Consider the following 13,487-nt stretch of genomic DNA (forward strand, 5'->3'; position numbering starts at 1 on the left):
TTTTTACTCCATTTCTTTTGCTTTGCTTTGTTGGAATGATGATGATGTGTTTGTGCATGTGTGTTTTATTGAATGAATTTTTTTTCCACTGAGAAAGAATTATCATTGATTATATAATCGACAAACTTTAGTTTGATATAATCATCGTGTGTGTGTGTGTGTTTTTTTTTGTGTGTGCCTCACAGTTAGTTAGTTTGTGTCCATCACAAAACAAGATCATTGTCGAATAATGTATTTTATGTGTGCGTTGGGTGGGAGGTGGAACTTGAAATTTCTTTTATTCATCTTTAGCGCAGCCTCATAATTTTAGATGAAGATATGAAAAAAAAAAATTTCCTGATAACAAAACAACGCCATCTTTTTCTTGTTTTGGGTTACATATAACTTTATTCTTTCTTTAATCATTCAAATGAATGGGTAAAACATTTGATAAATAATTTGTATATAATTTGTAATAATAATAATAATAATAAAAATTCATCAGCAAAAAAAAAACCAAGAGGAGAAAGAAAACATTCAGGTGTGAACAAGAAGAGAAAAAAAAACAAGAGAACAACAACAAAAAAAAATGAAGAGAAAAAAATTCAACATTGAACATTCATATAATGGAGAGAGAGAGAGAGAGAGAGAGAGAGAGAGAGAGAGAGATAGTCAAAGTTTCAGTTAATGTAATTTGTCATACACAATGTTGATGATGATGATGTTTTGTTTCGTCTTTGTCTTTGTCTTTGATGATTTTGTTGAAAATAATGATTCAATAATGAATGTGAATAAGGATTTCACATTTTTGTTATTGTTGTTGTTGTTGTTGTTTGTTTGTTTATTGTTTGGTGTTGTTTGTATATAAATATTATTGATCTCTTTTCATCGGTTGATTGATTGATTGATTGTATAATGACATCAACAACATTAAAATTGTCCATAAAACAAAAAAAAACAGGTCATAACAATAAAAAATAATAAAGGAATAGAATCAATTAACAAAAAAAAAACGAAAAAAAAATTTCTATAGTCCATATGACTGAGAATTCAATCATCATTCATTTCAAATGAATGAAAAAAAATGTCCAATAACAACAACAACAACAACAACGATGATGATGAAGAAATGATCATTGATTTTGTGTGTATGTTTGTGTGAAAAAAATGAAAAGAAAAATCAGAATATATAGAATCGAGGCAGCAGGCAAAAGAAAATAAAAAAAAAGAGAAAAAATTGGTGTCGTTCTTTTTCATTTCATTAAATTCTGTTTTTTTCGAGAGAAAGCGACCGGAAAAAAATGTACTAAATAATAATAAAAGCTGAAAATCGGAAAAAAGTTTGATTTGTTTCACTTGATTTTTGCACATTGCATATATATAGATTCTTTTTTTTTTGTTGCTTAAAAAAGGAAGTATATAGTGTGTGTGTGTGTGTGTGTGTTTGTAAGTTTTTTTCGTATACGAAAATTTCATAAAGAATTTTTCCCATAGTTTTTTCTTTCTCGACGAAATGGAGAAAAGAAGAGAAAATTAATTTCCAAAATAAAAGAATTGTGGTTGGTTGATTGGTTAAAAAAATTTGGAGAAAGATCTGTTGGATGGTTTGTCGGATGGTTTTTTTTCAACTGTAGTTGTTTCAGGTTTTTTTTAAAGTAAAGAGTATGAGATATAGATGAAGAAAGACGTAAGATTTATATCAAATAAAAAACGAAAACTTAAACGTAAAAACAGGTAGTAAATGAAGGAGGGAGAATGATGAAATGATTTTTTCGTTTGTTTGTAAAAAGGTTTTTTTTGTTCTTTCACGAATAATGAAATTTTGGTTTCGGCTTTTTTTCCTGTGGTTGGTCGATTTTTTATTTGTTTTTTTTTTTATTTTTCACCATCGCCACCTCTACCACCACCAGTTTCATTGCTACCATTACCACCGTTACCACCATCTTCTTCCATTGGTTCATCCAATATGATTTCCGTTTGTTCTGTTGTCGATTCTGGGCTGAATTTTTTTTTATGATTAGCTTTGGTGATTGTCTTTAATTTTTTTTTCAAAAATCTAACCTTTGTACATGTGTCATGGTCAATGAAGCCATTGCGGATACTGTTTCACATTCTTCAATCTCTTTACGTTGTGCTTCTAATGCATCACAATTGACCAGATGTGCATAACGTCGTAGATTTGACCAATGTTGAGCTTGAGTTTCAAATTATTCATATTAGAAAAAGAAAAATTTACTAATTTTTTTCACTTACATTGAATCTGTATGACACGATTCAATAGATTGACAGCGATCGGCGTTGGTTTACGTGTAATTTCTTCATCAGAAATTGCTGTCACCTGATCACCAAGTAATGCAGATACACAAGCTTGTGCACAATCACAAATAGCTGTCAATTCATAGCTATTTATTGGGTGAAAAATTATGATTTGTTATAATTAATCAATGAATTCGAAAGAAAACAACCAAACACATACCCTCCTTCCAATGCCATAACCACTTGACCATTGGCTAATGTTAATAATTGTTGTGTCATATAAGCAAAACATGCAGGTGAAACAAGATAACCACCCAATGGTGGTGGATGTCCACGTGCAGCATCAAAACCACATGCGACTAGAACAATTTCGGGATCATATTGACGAGCAATAGGCATCACGATCGTACGAAATGCAGCAACATATTCTGCATCACCAATCGGTGGATTCAATGCACCATTGAATCCAATATTCACATTGAAACCGATACCAGGGCCAATACCGATTTCGGTTAGATCACCAGTACCAGGGAAAAAATTACCCTCATCATGACGATGCAGTGAAATGTATAAGACACCTGGATCATCATAGAATGATTGTTGTAATCCATTACCATGATGTACATCCCAGTCCACGATTAATATTCGTTTTAAACTTAGTTTTTGTTGTAAAATTTTTGCCGCAATTGCCAATGAATTGAAAAAACAGAAACCCATCGGTTGCTGATATTCAGCATGACTACCAGGTGGACGTACAATAGCGAAGCCATTCTATTCATTCATTGAATTGGCAATTTAAATTAGTAATCAGGACAATTATTATAAACATACTTTGACTTCTTTCAACGCAACACGAGTTGCTAATTCGATTACACAGCCGGCAGCCATACGAGCTGCACCAGCTGTATGTATTTCATTCCATGTCGTATCCGAATCGACACCGATTCCGCCACATGGTAACATGACTAATGATTTGATAGGTAAATCAGCTAGAAAATGAAATTTGAATGAAAAATAAATGAATCAATCATTTGACATGATTACCTAATTTAGCTGGATCAATCTTATGACGATTATGTAATGAGGATCCAAATAATAATGTATAAGCTTCACTATGGCAAATTTGTATCTCATCCAAAGTGGCTTTTCGAGATCGAACACGCTTTTGAAAACAACAACAGAAAAAAATGAATTTCAATAATCATTTTTTGTTCCGGAAAAATTCATTTACCTCACAACGTCCAGCTAATCCTGTTTCGGTAATACGTGCCCAAATACTTTGTAAACGACCACCATGTTCAGGATGTTGAAATGTATCATTACAATTACATTGATGTTTTTGCATAAAACTATCATATACTAATGCTGTTGTAAAACGATAATTTCCATTTGGTGTTGGTTGTGGTGGCGGTGGTTGTTGTTGTTGATAATTATTATTACCAACAATCAAATCTGGACTAGTTGTTCCTGTTACTGGACTTCCAGGTGAGGTATTATGGCCACTATTGTTATTAGCATTATTATTGTGACTAAGCATCACTTGTGGACTAGATAATGTGCGAGATAATGGTCTACCAGGATTCATTGGCTGATAATTATGATGATGATGATGAGGATGATATTGATGATTCAAATGTAGATAATGTGGATGAGTATTTTGCGTCTGTGGATGATGATGATGATGCATTAATAATTGAGCTGCTGTTGTTCCAGCTGCTGTTGCTGTTGCTGCTGTACCAGATAATAATGGTGAACGGAAAGCGCTATTACTGGTGGCTGATTGTAGAAAATTATTACCACCACTTCCAGTAATAGCTCTTTGATAGAATGCAGCCCATGTTGGATCAATAATTGGATACGTAGCTAATGGTGTTGTTGGTAATATCGATGTTGTTGTTGCAGGTGCCGTATTTGTTAAACCTAAAAATGGTAAACAATATTGTTGTTGTTGTTGGAGTTGTTGTTGAATTTGTTGTTGTTGTTGTAGGGCTTGTTGAATATTACTTGCGCTAGCTGTTGATGTTAAACGAAATGGTGATAAGTTTGTTGGAAACATTAAATCGGCAGCTGTAGCTGTATTTTGATTTAATGTTGTTGTTGTTGTTGTTGTTGCATTTGGACTAGTTGATGATGATTTTTCTTCTTCACTAGCCGATCGTTTTTTGGTCAAATCAATCACCTGATCAGATATGTCTTCAGGATTTCCTTTGGTCTTTTTTAATGCTTGTTGATCATTTGATTCTTGCGTCATCATTGCTGCTTCAGCCGCAACTGCTGCTTCAGTTTCTTCTTCAACATTTTCGACCATTTGTCCTTTACTTGAAGCCCTTGTCAATACAGCATTACGTATGTGTTGCTTAACTAGACTAGATGTTGTTGGTGATGGTTTTGTCAATGATGATGATTGCTGACCTGTACTATTAGATGATCCACCGGATGATAATAATGCAGGATGACCTAATGGTAATGGTGCACTTTGTGTTCGGCCTAATGGTCGCTGTACTATTCTTGCAGCATGTAATGCTGCAGTTGGTCGTATTGGTCCACCGGCCGTTATTGAATATGTACCACCACCACCACCACCACCGCCGCCGATATTATTATTATTGGTCGATAATCTTTGTTGATAAATGGACGAAATGGCAGCAGCGGCGGAAGCAGCAGTCATATTATTATCTGTTACTGGAATGCCTACAGCTGCAGCTGCCGTTGCATATGAATATAATGCAACCGAATTAGCTAATGCAGCCTGTGCAGGTGAGAATGCTTGATTCAATGCGGATGATGAGGGTGCTGATGGATTTGTTGATGATTGAATGGGTGATTGGGATGTTGATGATGGACCATTTGACATAGTGTTGTTGTTCACAGTCGTTGTCGTTCTTGCTGCTGTTTCTTCCAATATTTTCAATTGTTTTTGTAAATAATTAGGACTGGATGGTGGAGTAAAATCACCTTCAATGACTAGATCGAGGAAAGAGAAAAAAATTTCAATAAAATCCTACATGAATCAAAAAATAAATACCCGGTAATGATGGAAAGAATGGTGCATGAGAGGAGGAATGGACAGATGATGCGGATGATGTTTGTGACGATGAAGCTGCGGCAGCTGCCGCTAATGTCATACCAAAACGTAATGCTCGCATTTGTATTTCATTCATATTCGTTACCGTCGTTGGCTTTATATCCGATGGATACTGTGTGTGTGTGTGTAAATCAAAAGAAAAATTTCAATTAAAAAAAAATTCAAACAAGAAAAAAAACCCAAACCGTTATAACCGATGTTGTATTCGTCGGTGGTACATGATGATGTGGTCGACCAAGTGAAATATTTGGCAATGATGGTGATGAATATAATGCTGCTAGATCACATGCTGAAGAATTTTGTGCCAAACCATTGAATGGTGATTGACTTGATTCCTGTGTGTTTTATTTACGATTTTGGGTGGTTGGAAAAAAAACAAAAACAAAAAATAAACAAAAATTGATTATTACTATGCAATCAATGAATAATGGACAAATTGCCATTTTTTGTTGTTGTTCATTTAAAAAAAAAATTCTATTTTTATAACTTATTTACAAAAAAAAATCATTCAAATTAGATTCGCCAATTGAAATTATTATTACCAAGAAGAAAAAAAATAATCAATTATATATCCAATCGATGAAAGATGCTAAAATTGTTTGAAATTTTTTTTCCATAAATCTAAAAATAGTCCCTAAAACTGAAACAAAAATTTTTTTTTTGCTGGTGTTGGTGGTTTTTTTTGTGTTTATTTCGTTCATTTAATAATTATTACATCATCATCACCATCATTGCTTGTTCGTTGTCGTCATCGACATTATCATTTGTAACACTTATTTCTCATTGATATAACAATGGTTTGTTTCTGTAGACAGAGAATATTCTTCTTTGTTTCATTATCATTCGTTTGTTGCTCCTTTTTTTCTATATGTCTGCTGTGTATGCAATATATTCATGGCAATTCTATTCATTTTGTGTGTGTGTGCTTGAAAAAAGATCAAATATTCTCTTTCTGTTGGTGTGAATAAAAGTGGTAATCTAATCTCATGTGAGATGATGATGATGATGTTTTTTTGCAGAAAGAGAATAATCATTACAAATAATGTTGGAGAAAATAATGAAAAAAAAGATAATGACAATGATTATTCTTTCATAGATTTCAATCATGATTTTTCTTTGTTCTTGTAAACGTGTGAGTGGGTTTTTCGTTTTTTTTCATGTGGTTAAGCTCTAATACGAAAAGCCAAATACAATGTATTAATGTTTTTCACTTTGATTTGTAAAAATTAAAAAAAAACAACAAAAACCTCTTGTATAGGTGTTGATCCTGAACCACCGGAACCAAAGCTCGATTGATGACTTAGTACACCACCACTAGGTGGGGAACAAGAATTTTCTGGAATGCCATTAGATACATCATCTACATAGAATAGGGTGATAATGAAAAAAAAACAGAAATATTTCTATTAGAATTCTGGATTCAAAAAGAATCGATAATTTATTTAAGAATTATTCCATAAGCTCATTCCATTGGATTGATTGAGTGATCACTTAAATGAGAATAAAAATATCTTACTTGACATGGTGCGACGTTTAAGCGGTGATGGTTTATCTTTACGACGAAGCAATGGTGAACTACGACGTTGGATCACTTTAGCTTTTAGCGCAGATCGGACTTTAAGATTAGGTTCGGATGCTACACACACACACAATTATTGTTATTATCAATCAATTTATTGTATTCATTTGATTTATTTAATTTTTGGTTTCAAGCCATTTTTCAGGGATTTGTTTTAGCAGCAGCAATAGCAGTAGTAGCAACAACAAAAACAACAGCAGCATCAGTACAAGTGGAACAGGAAGTGATCAGAAATTTTATTTAGAGTAGGAGGACCAACATGCGATCAACAATGAATAATTCATGAATGAATGAATAATGAAAATAGATAAAAATAGCCAACAATTAGTTTGAATCATTATCATTATTATAATTTTGATTGATCGATTACAAATGTCAAAATCAATCAAATTTTGTAATAACAAGAGCAATATTCTTGAATGAATGAAAAACAAAAACAAAAACAAAACGTACCGGTTTTACGTAAAGGAAAATCATTATCATATTTGCCTAAAGTCGTATGCCATGGTTGAATACGTGATGATGATGTTGTCGATGACGGTGTTGGTGGTGATGGTGTACCGGCTATACCAGCCGTCGTTGATGATGACGTAACAATGGAATTATTTCCACCGGTAGCTGCAGCAGCTGCTGCGGCTGCTGCCGCCGCTGCTGCTTCACGTTGTTTTTTAGCTAAAACAAATTCCTGTAAACGTTGTTTCACTTCCATCGATGCACTAGCTGATGGTCCATCTTTTTTCTTTAATTTCAGCATTTCTTTTTCCTGTTGTTGTTGTTGTCGATCACGTTCTATTTGTTGTTGTTCAACACGAGCTTGTGTAGCCGCAGCAGCAGCTAATTGTGCTTGTGCAGCGGCTGCTGCTGCTGCTGCCGCTTGTTTTTGTTCAGATTTTTCTCTTTCAATTTTCTGTTTTTCAATATATTCCTAAAATAGATTGAGAGAATTAATTTCGAAAATAGTCATCCATTTCCAATTCCAATCAGATCTCTGTGATCTGTTTGGCATCGATACATTTATCCATTAATTACTTACACGAATGTGTTCCTGTAATTGTTTTTCATGATGTTCATTCAATTGTTGTTGTTGTTGTTGAAAATGTTGTAATAAAAGCTGTTGTTGTATTTGTTGTTGTTGTTTTAATTCAATTAATTGTTGTTTAAATTGTTGTAATGTTAATTGATTTGGTGGCTGTCCAATCATCGTTGTCGTTGTTGTTGTTGCGGCCACAGCTGTTGATGATGAATTCGACATTGGTGAATCAATATTTTCGTTACCATCACCACCATCGCCACCATTACTGGTGACCATAGCTACAACCGGTGCCGTTGTTGTAGTAGCCGCTTGGGCTAGACTCACTGATGCACTAGCCATCGTTGTTGATTTTAACTCATGAATCACTGATTGATGGACATATGTTGTTGATGATGATTATCATGAATATTGGCGGTATTGATTAAATTATTATTATCTGCTGAAACCACACACACACACACACAAATTTAATTTGTCAATTAAATTATAAATTTTTTTGGACAACAGAGGTAGATTGATTGATTGATATTCATTCAGTATTTATATATTTATATTATTTATTTATTTTGGTTATCGATTGATTGAATTTAACCTAGAATGGTGATAGAAAAAGAAATGCAAAAAAAAACAATTAGAAATTTGATACAGCAATGATTTATTGTTATTAACTGATTCAAATTATTCTCTTGTTTATGCGCGTTTATTTGATGCTAAATTCAAATTTTCGTCGAGAAAAAAAAATCCAATCAAATTTTCCTTCTTTTCATCATAAATTGAAAAAAATAACAACGAATAGAATATGACGTAGTAATTTTTAAAATGATAATTATTATTCACAATGACAATTGTAAAGAAGATGTTGAAACTTTTCATTTCCTCATTGATGATTATTTTAAAATGATGTTTTTTTCATTTTTTTCCAACTCTCTGTTTATTATTATTTTTTTATTGAATTTATCAAAATTGACAACGACGACGACGACAACGACGACACACTAATTATTCACTTTTACTTTTTGGTTCTCAATTTTTGTACATTACACACGCGCTAGATGTACATTTTTAATTGATCCAAAAAAAAACGGCGACAATAACAACAATCATTAAAAGAAAAATCTAATCATTAAAAAAAATTAGATGCTTATTTTGGCACATTAGTAATATAACAATGATGATGAGGTATCGATGATATGTTTGTTTTTGTTTGTGAAAAGCAAAAAAAAAACGAACGAAAAAATTCGGGAATTATTTTTGTTTTCTCGAAATTTAAAAAATTTTCTGGCAAAATCAAATCATCAGATTCTTTTCAGATAATTTAGAAAACAAAATAAAACAATATATTTCACTCACTGAACTAGAGAACGAGAGTGAGAATGAGATAGATAAAATAAGCATGGCGACGTGACTTTTTACATAAAAATATCACCAAAAAAAAAAAAAAACAAACAAAAAATGAAAAAGAATCTTTTTTTCCTTTTGATCTGTATCACACACACACACACACACACCTGGCATGAAACATTCCAGTTGCTTAGTGATTTCAACGACGACGACGATGGCTTTGATTTGTGACGACAACAACAAACACAATTCTATCGTCGTCGTTGTTGTTGATGATGATGATGACGACATTGACCAGAAACTTGAAAAAAAATTATTGATGATGATGATGATGATGGGAAAATTTTGTCATGAACAAGAATCGAAAAAAAATGGAGAAAAAAACCATAAATTTACCCATTAAGTTCTCAGTTAATACACACACACACACACACAGTATCCGGTTAATAAAGAAAAAATGAAAACATTTAGTTCTTATTTTGATGAAAGAAAAAGTTTTTCAGGTTTAAATGCCGAAATCGAACAAAACAAATGAATCAATAAACAAATCAACAACAACAAAACACGAAAACGAAAAACCAAAACAAACAACAAACAAACATATAAAGATCAAAGATTAGCAATTAATGAATTTATGCAGTTTCCCCACCACCACCACACCACCACACAACTACTATTGCCGAAAATCCAAATCATCACATAAAAATTTATCCAAAATGAAGCGAAAAAAGTTTTTATTCACCATCATCATTAACAACAACAAATAATAATAATAATAATAATAATAAATAACATCGACTATAAATGTTGATCATCATCATCATCAAAAAAAAAAAAACCAAAAGAAGTGTTGATGGTGGTACGTGGTGTTTATAAGTTGAAAAAAACCGATGCAGACATTATTTTGCGCGTGTTTTTTTCTCAACATTAGAATTTAATATATACAACAGCAACAACAACAAACTAAACATAGATAGATGGATAGATTATTGCTTTCTCTTTCTCTCTCTTTCGCTCTAAAGATGTTTAAATAGCAGTTAAAATAAAAGTTACAAACACACACACATACACACATACACACTTGTTATTATAATCGTCATGATCATTGCCATAGTTTGTTATATACAACTACCATTCTATCGATATATAGAAAACATTAACAACAACGACAACAACATATCCTCCCCATCATTTCAATGATAATGATGATGATGATTATTACAAACCCATCCTGATGTTGCTAAAAATAAATCAATCATAATAATATAATGACGATGGTGATAACAAGAGTTAAAACTACACAATATATATGTTTTATGTGTGTGTGTGTGTGCAGAAAGAAATAAATACAATACATACACATACAGGATAACATCATCAACAAAAATAATACTGTAATTCAACGTGAATCGAGAATATTCTCAAAGATTTTTTTTTTCAATTTTTTTTTCGTAACAAATTTTTTTTTGTGAGTTTTATTATAATTGTTTTCAATAATCAGTTTTTGATTTTTGATGTTTCTGAAATGAATTAATCGCAATTCATTCAGATTTAATTGATTGAATGATCAATTCATTTGTAAATAAAATGAAAGAAAAAAAATGAATCGAATCGAATCGAATCAAATCAAATCAAACACTACCAGAAACAACCGGTTCGATTTGGATTTATTATTATTACAAGAAATTCGTCGTCGTCGTCGTTGTCAACAAAGGAGAAAAAAGTTTCAGTTTTTTTTTTGCTAGTATTTGGGGATTTTTTTCTGCTCTTTTTTGGTGAATGAATGAATCATATGATGATGATTATGAATGGTGCATTATTGGTGGCTTATCATCATCATGTATGTGTGTGTGAAATCGCAATTTGGGACCAAGAAAAGAAATCTTATCATAATTTTTTTTGACTTCGATGTTAACCGTGAGTATCTGTGTGTGTGTGTGCCATATTCAAAAAAGTACAAACAATCAAACAAGCAACAAAAAAAAACATCCAATTTTTCCATCATGGGCAATCCTCATCATTGATTTTTTTTTTGTTGTTGTTGTCTTCGCTGTTTTAAATATTTTTTAATTTTTTCCAGTACAAATTCCAATTATAAAAAAAAAATCAAATGACATGTGATTTTTCATTTTCTTTAGAAATGAAAAATTCATTTTGGTCAATTCTTATTTTATCTGCATTATATATTGAAATCGATTGATTGGTTAATGATGAATTGTCGTCATTTCCGAATCATTATTTTTTTTTTAATATCATCATTATTCGAACTAGAAAACCCAGAAAAATATCCAATCCAATCTAATCTAATCATAATTTTATAATAATAATAATCATGTGTCTGTGGCACACTACGACGAATTTTCCATAAAAAAAATTTTCCATAAATTTGTTTACAAATTATGTCAATCAAAGTGAAATGAATAAATTCAATGATTAAATTCATCTAATTAAATAAGACTGAGAAAAGAAAATTTTCGAAATTTCAACAAGTGGTAATGAATTTTTTTTTTTTTTTGAAAAAAGATCCACTTTCACCATGATTATGAATCATTGGTCAAAATTATGAAAATTCTAAAAATAAGCGCATCTTTATTTGGCTTTTTATTTTTCCAGAGATTTGTTTTGATCACCAAAAATCATTATCAACTAGATCACTATACACTCATGATGATGATCAATGATTGATGATCATCAGATTGCCATTTCTAAATTTTCCTAATAACGTCAGCAAGAAAAAATTTTTTTTTCTACATTTAAATAGCCCTTTTTTATATCAATCGAGATTATGATACAAATACAATTGTCATTGATTATTATGATGGTTGATTGTACGAACTTGTGATGATGATGATGATGATGACGATGATGATGTGGTTCATCAGAATGTTTTATTTTTTGTCATTGTTTTTTTTTCTTCGTTCTCATTCATTTCTAATTTACCAAGAAACCAAAATAACAAAAACAAAATGATGAAATTAGAAATATGAAAGAAAATAGTGAACAAACGATGTTGATGAGGAAAAATAAAAGAAATAAGAAAAAAGAAAAAAAATTGACCTTCAATCTATTAATAAACCTGGCTCGATGTGTTTGATGCACACACACAAGCACAAACAAAACACACCGAGCAATAATGTTGCACGTTTTAAATGATTATTATATGAATTGAAAATTCAACTATCAATTCAAAGCTTAGTTTTATTTAGCTTTTCATTTTACAAAAAAAAAAAATAATAAATACTGAGATTTTCTATTGCAACTGTTGCTCCATCTCTTTTTCATTCGATGAATGAATATTCATGATCTAATGGAAAAAAGTTGTTCCAATTTCGTACACACACTGGCACACGATTCCAGAATCTTTCAGATAATTATCGAAATCAAATAAAAAAACAACAGACAAGATTCTTACTTTGATTTTTTGGTTTTATTTTGTTATTGCTGTCATTTGATGATGATGATGATGATGAAATGTCACATTTTATCACATTGTACACAACAAAATGAAAAATTATTTTTGAATGCATGGTGGAATGATCGATGTTTTTGTGGTGTTTTTGATTGTGAAATAAACAAATTGAAAGAGAACAAAAAAAATAATTTTTAAATCAAATAACAACAACAGAATGAAAAAAAAACACCCACCACATTTATTTTTCACATAAACTTATTCGATTTTCGATTGATTTATCTATGGAGATCATCTGATGAAATGATGAATAATGTTTGTTGATGATGACGAAGAGTCAAGAAAATAAAACCTGAGTGACACGCACACACACACGCTGAATGAATAATTGAGAGATTTTGTCACAAAAAACAAACAGTCAAGAATCAGAGAATTACAAAGGATACCCAAAGTTTATTTGTTTTTTTTGCTCACAATTCAATCTGCAGAACTCAAACTTAATAAAATATAGAATGAGAGATAGAGAGAGAGAGAGAGGAAAAAAAATCAAATCGACAATTTGAAAACATATTTTCTAATATAGAATATAATGATCATGTTTGTTTGGTCGCCGATTGATATTCTTTTTTTTCTTTCTTTCTTTCGTATTCTTCTTCGTTTATTATTCATTTTTTTTTTGCTTTATTTCCACATAATAACGACGATGAAGACCACAAAATCAAACATTTAGACTCTACAACGACAATGAATAAAATGAGAATGTGTCTGCGTGATTCCCGGCAATGATGATGATGATGATGATGAT

The 13,487-nt window shown here is 31.3% G+C and overlaps 1 protein-coding gene across 6 annotated transcripts; it reads right to left on the reverse strand.

The window, feature by feature from the left end:
- Positions 1–357: 357 nt before the first annotated feature.
- HDAC4 (histone deacetylase 4) lies at positions 358–13,429 on the reverse strand. Of its 6 annotated transcripts, XM_075735661.1 has the most exons (15): positions 12,919–13,429; positions 12,686–12,714; positions 7,933–8,524; positions 7,353–7,824; positions 6,837–6,956; positions 6,568–6,680; positions 5,506–5,655; positions 5,261–5,432; positions 3,467–5,199; positions 3,280–3,397; positions 3,067–3,224; positions 2,456–3,006; positions 2,233–2,381; positions 2,041–2,173; positions 358–1,978 (listed from the first exon to the last, which is right to left on the reverse strand). In XM_075735661.1, exons 3-15 carry the CDS (start codon positions 8,269–8,271, stop codon positions 1,855–1,857), a joined length of 4,332 nt encoding a protein of 1,443 aa, XP_075591776.1. In that variant the 5' UTR covers positions 8,272–8,524; positions 12,686–12,714; positions 12,919–13,429; the 3' UTR covers positions 358–1,854. The 6 variants fall into 6 exon arrangements, with proteins under 6 accessions (XP_075591776.1, XP_075591778.1, XP_075591780.1 ...); XM_075735663.1 differs by having other exon boundaries at positions 12,686–13,429; XM_075735665.1 differs by lacking the exons at positions 12,686–12,714; positions 12,919–13,429 and adding an exon at positions 9,670–10,190.
- Between the last annotated feature and the right edge of the window lie 58 nt (positions 13,430–13,487).

The sequence above is a fragment of the Dermatophagoides farinae genome, chromosome 2 (genome assembly GCF_024713945.1).
Source record: "Dermatophagoides farinae isolate YC_2012a chromosome 2, ASM2471394v1, whole genome shotgun sequence".
In the NCBI taxonomy this organism is placed as follows: domain Eukaryota; kingdom Metazoa; phylum Arthropoda; class Arachnida; order Sarcoptiformes; family Pyroglyphidae; genus Dermatophagoides; species Dermatophagoides farinae.

What these genes read in the sequence shown, in the direction of transcription:
- HDAC4 (XM_075735661.1), bottom strand. Translation starts at nt 8,271, where the DNA reads ATGGCTAGTGCATCAGTGAGTCTAGCCCAAGCGGCTACTACAACAACG. An exon ending in GATTAGCTGGACGTTGTGAG is followed by an intron (nt 3,398 to 3,466) that starts GTAAATGAATTT and finishes TGTTTTCAAAAG; the next exon opens with CGTGTTCGATCTCGAAAAGC. An exon ending in GTTATGGCATTGGAAGGAGG is followed by an intron (nt 2,382 to 2,455) that starts GTATGTGTTTGG and finishes CCCAATAAATAG; the next exon opens with CTATGAATTGACAGCTATTT.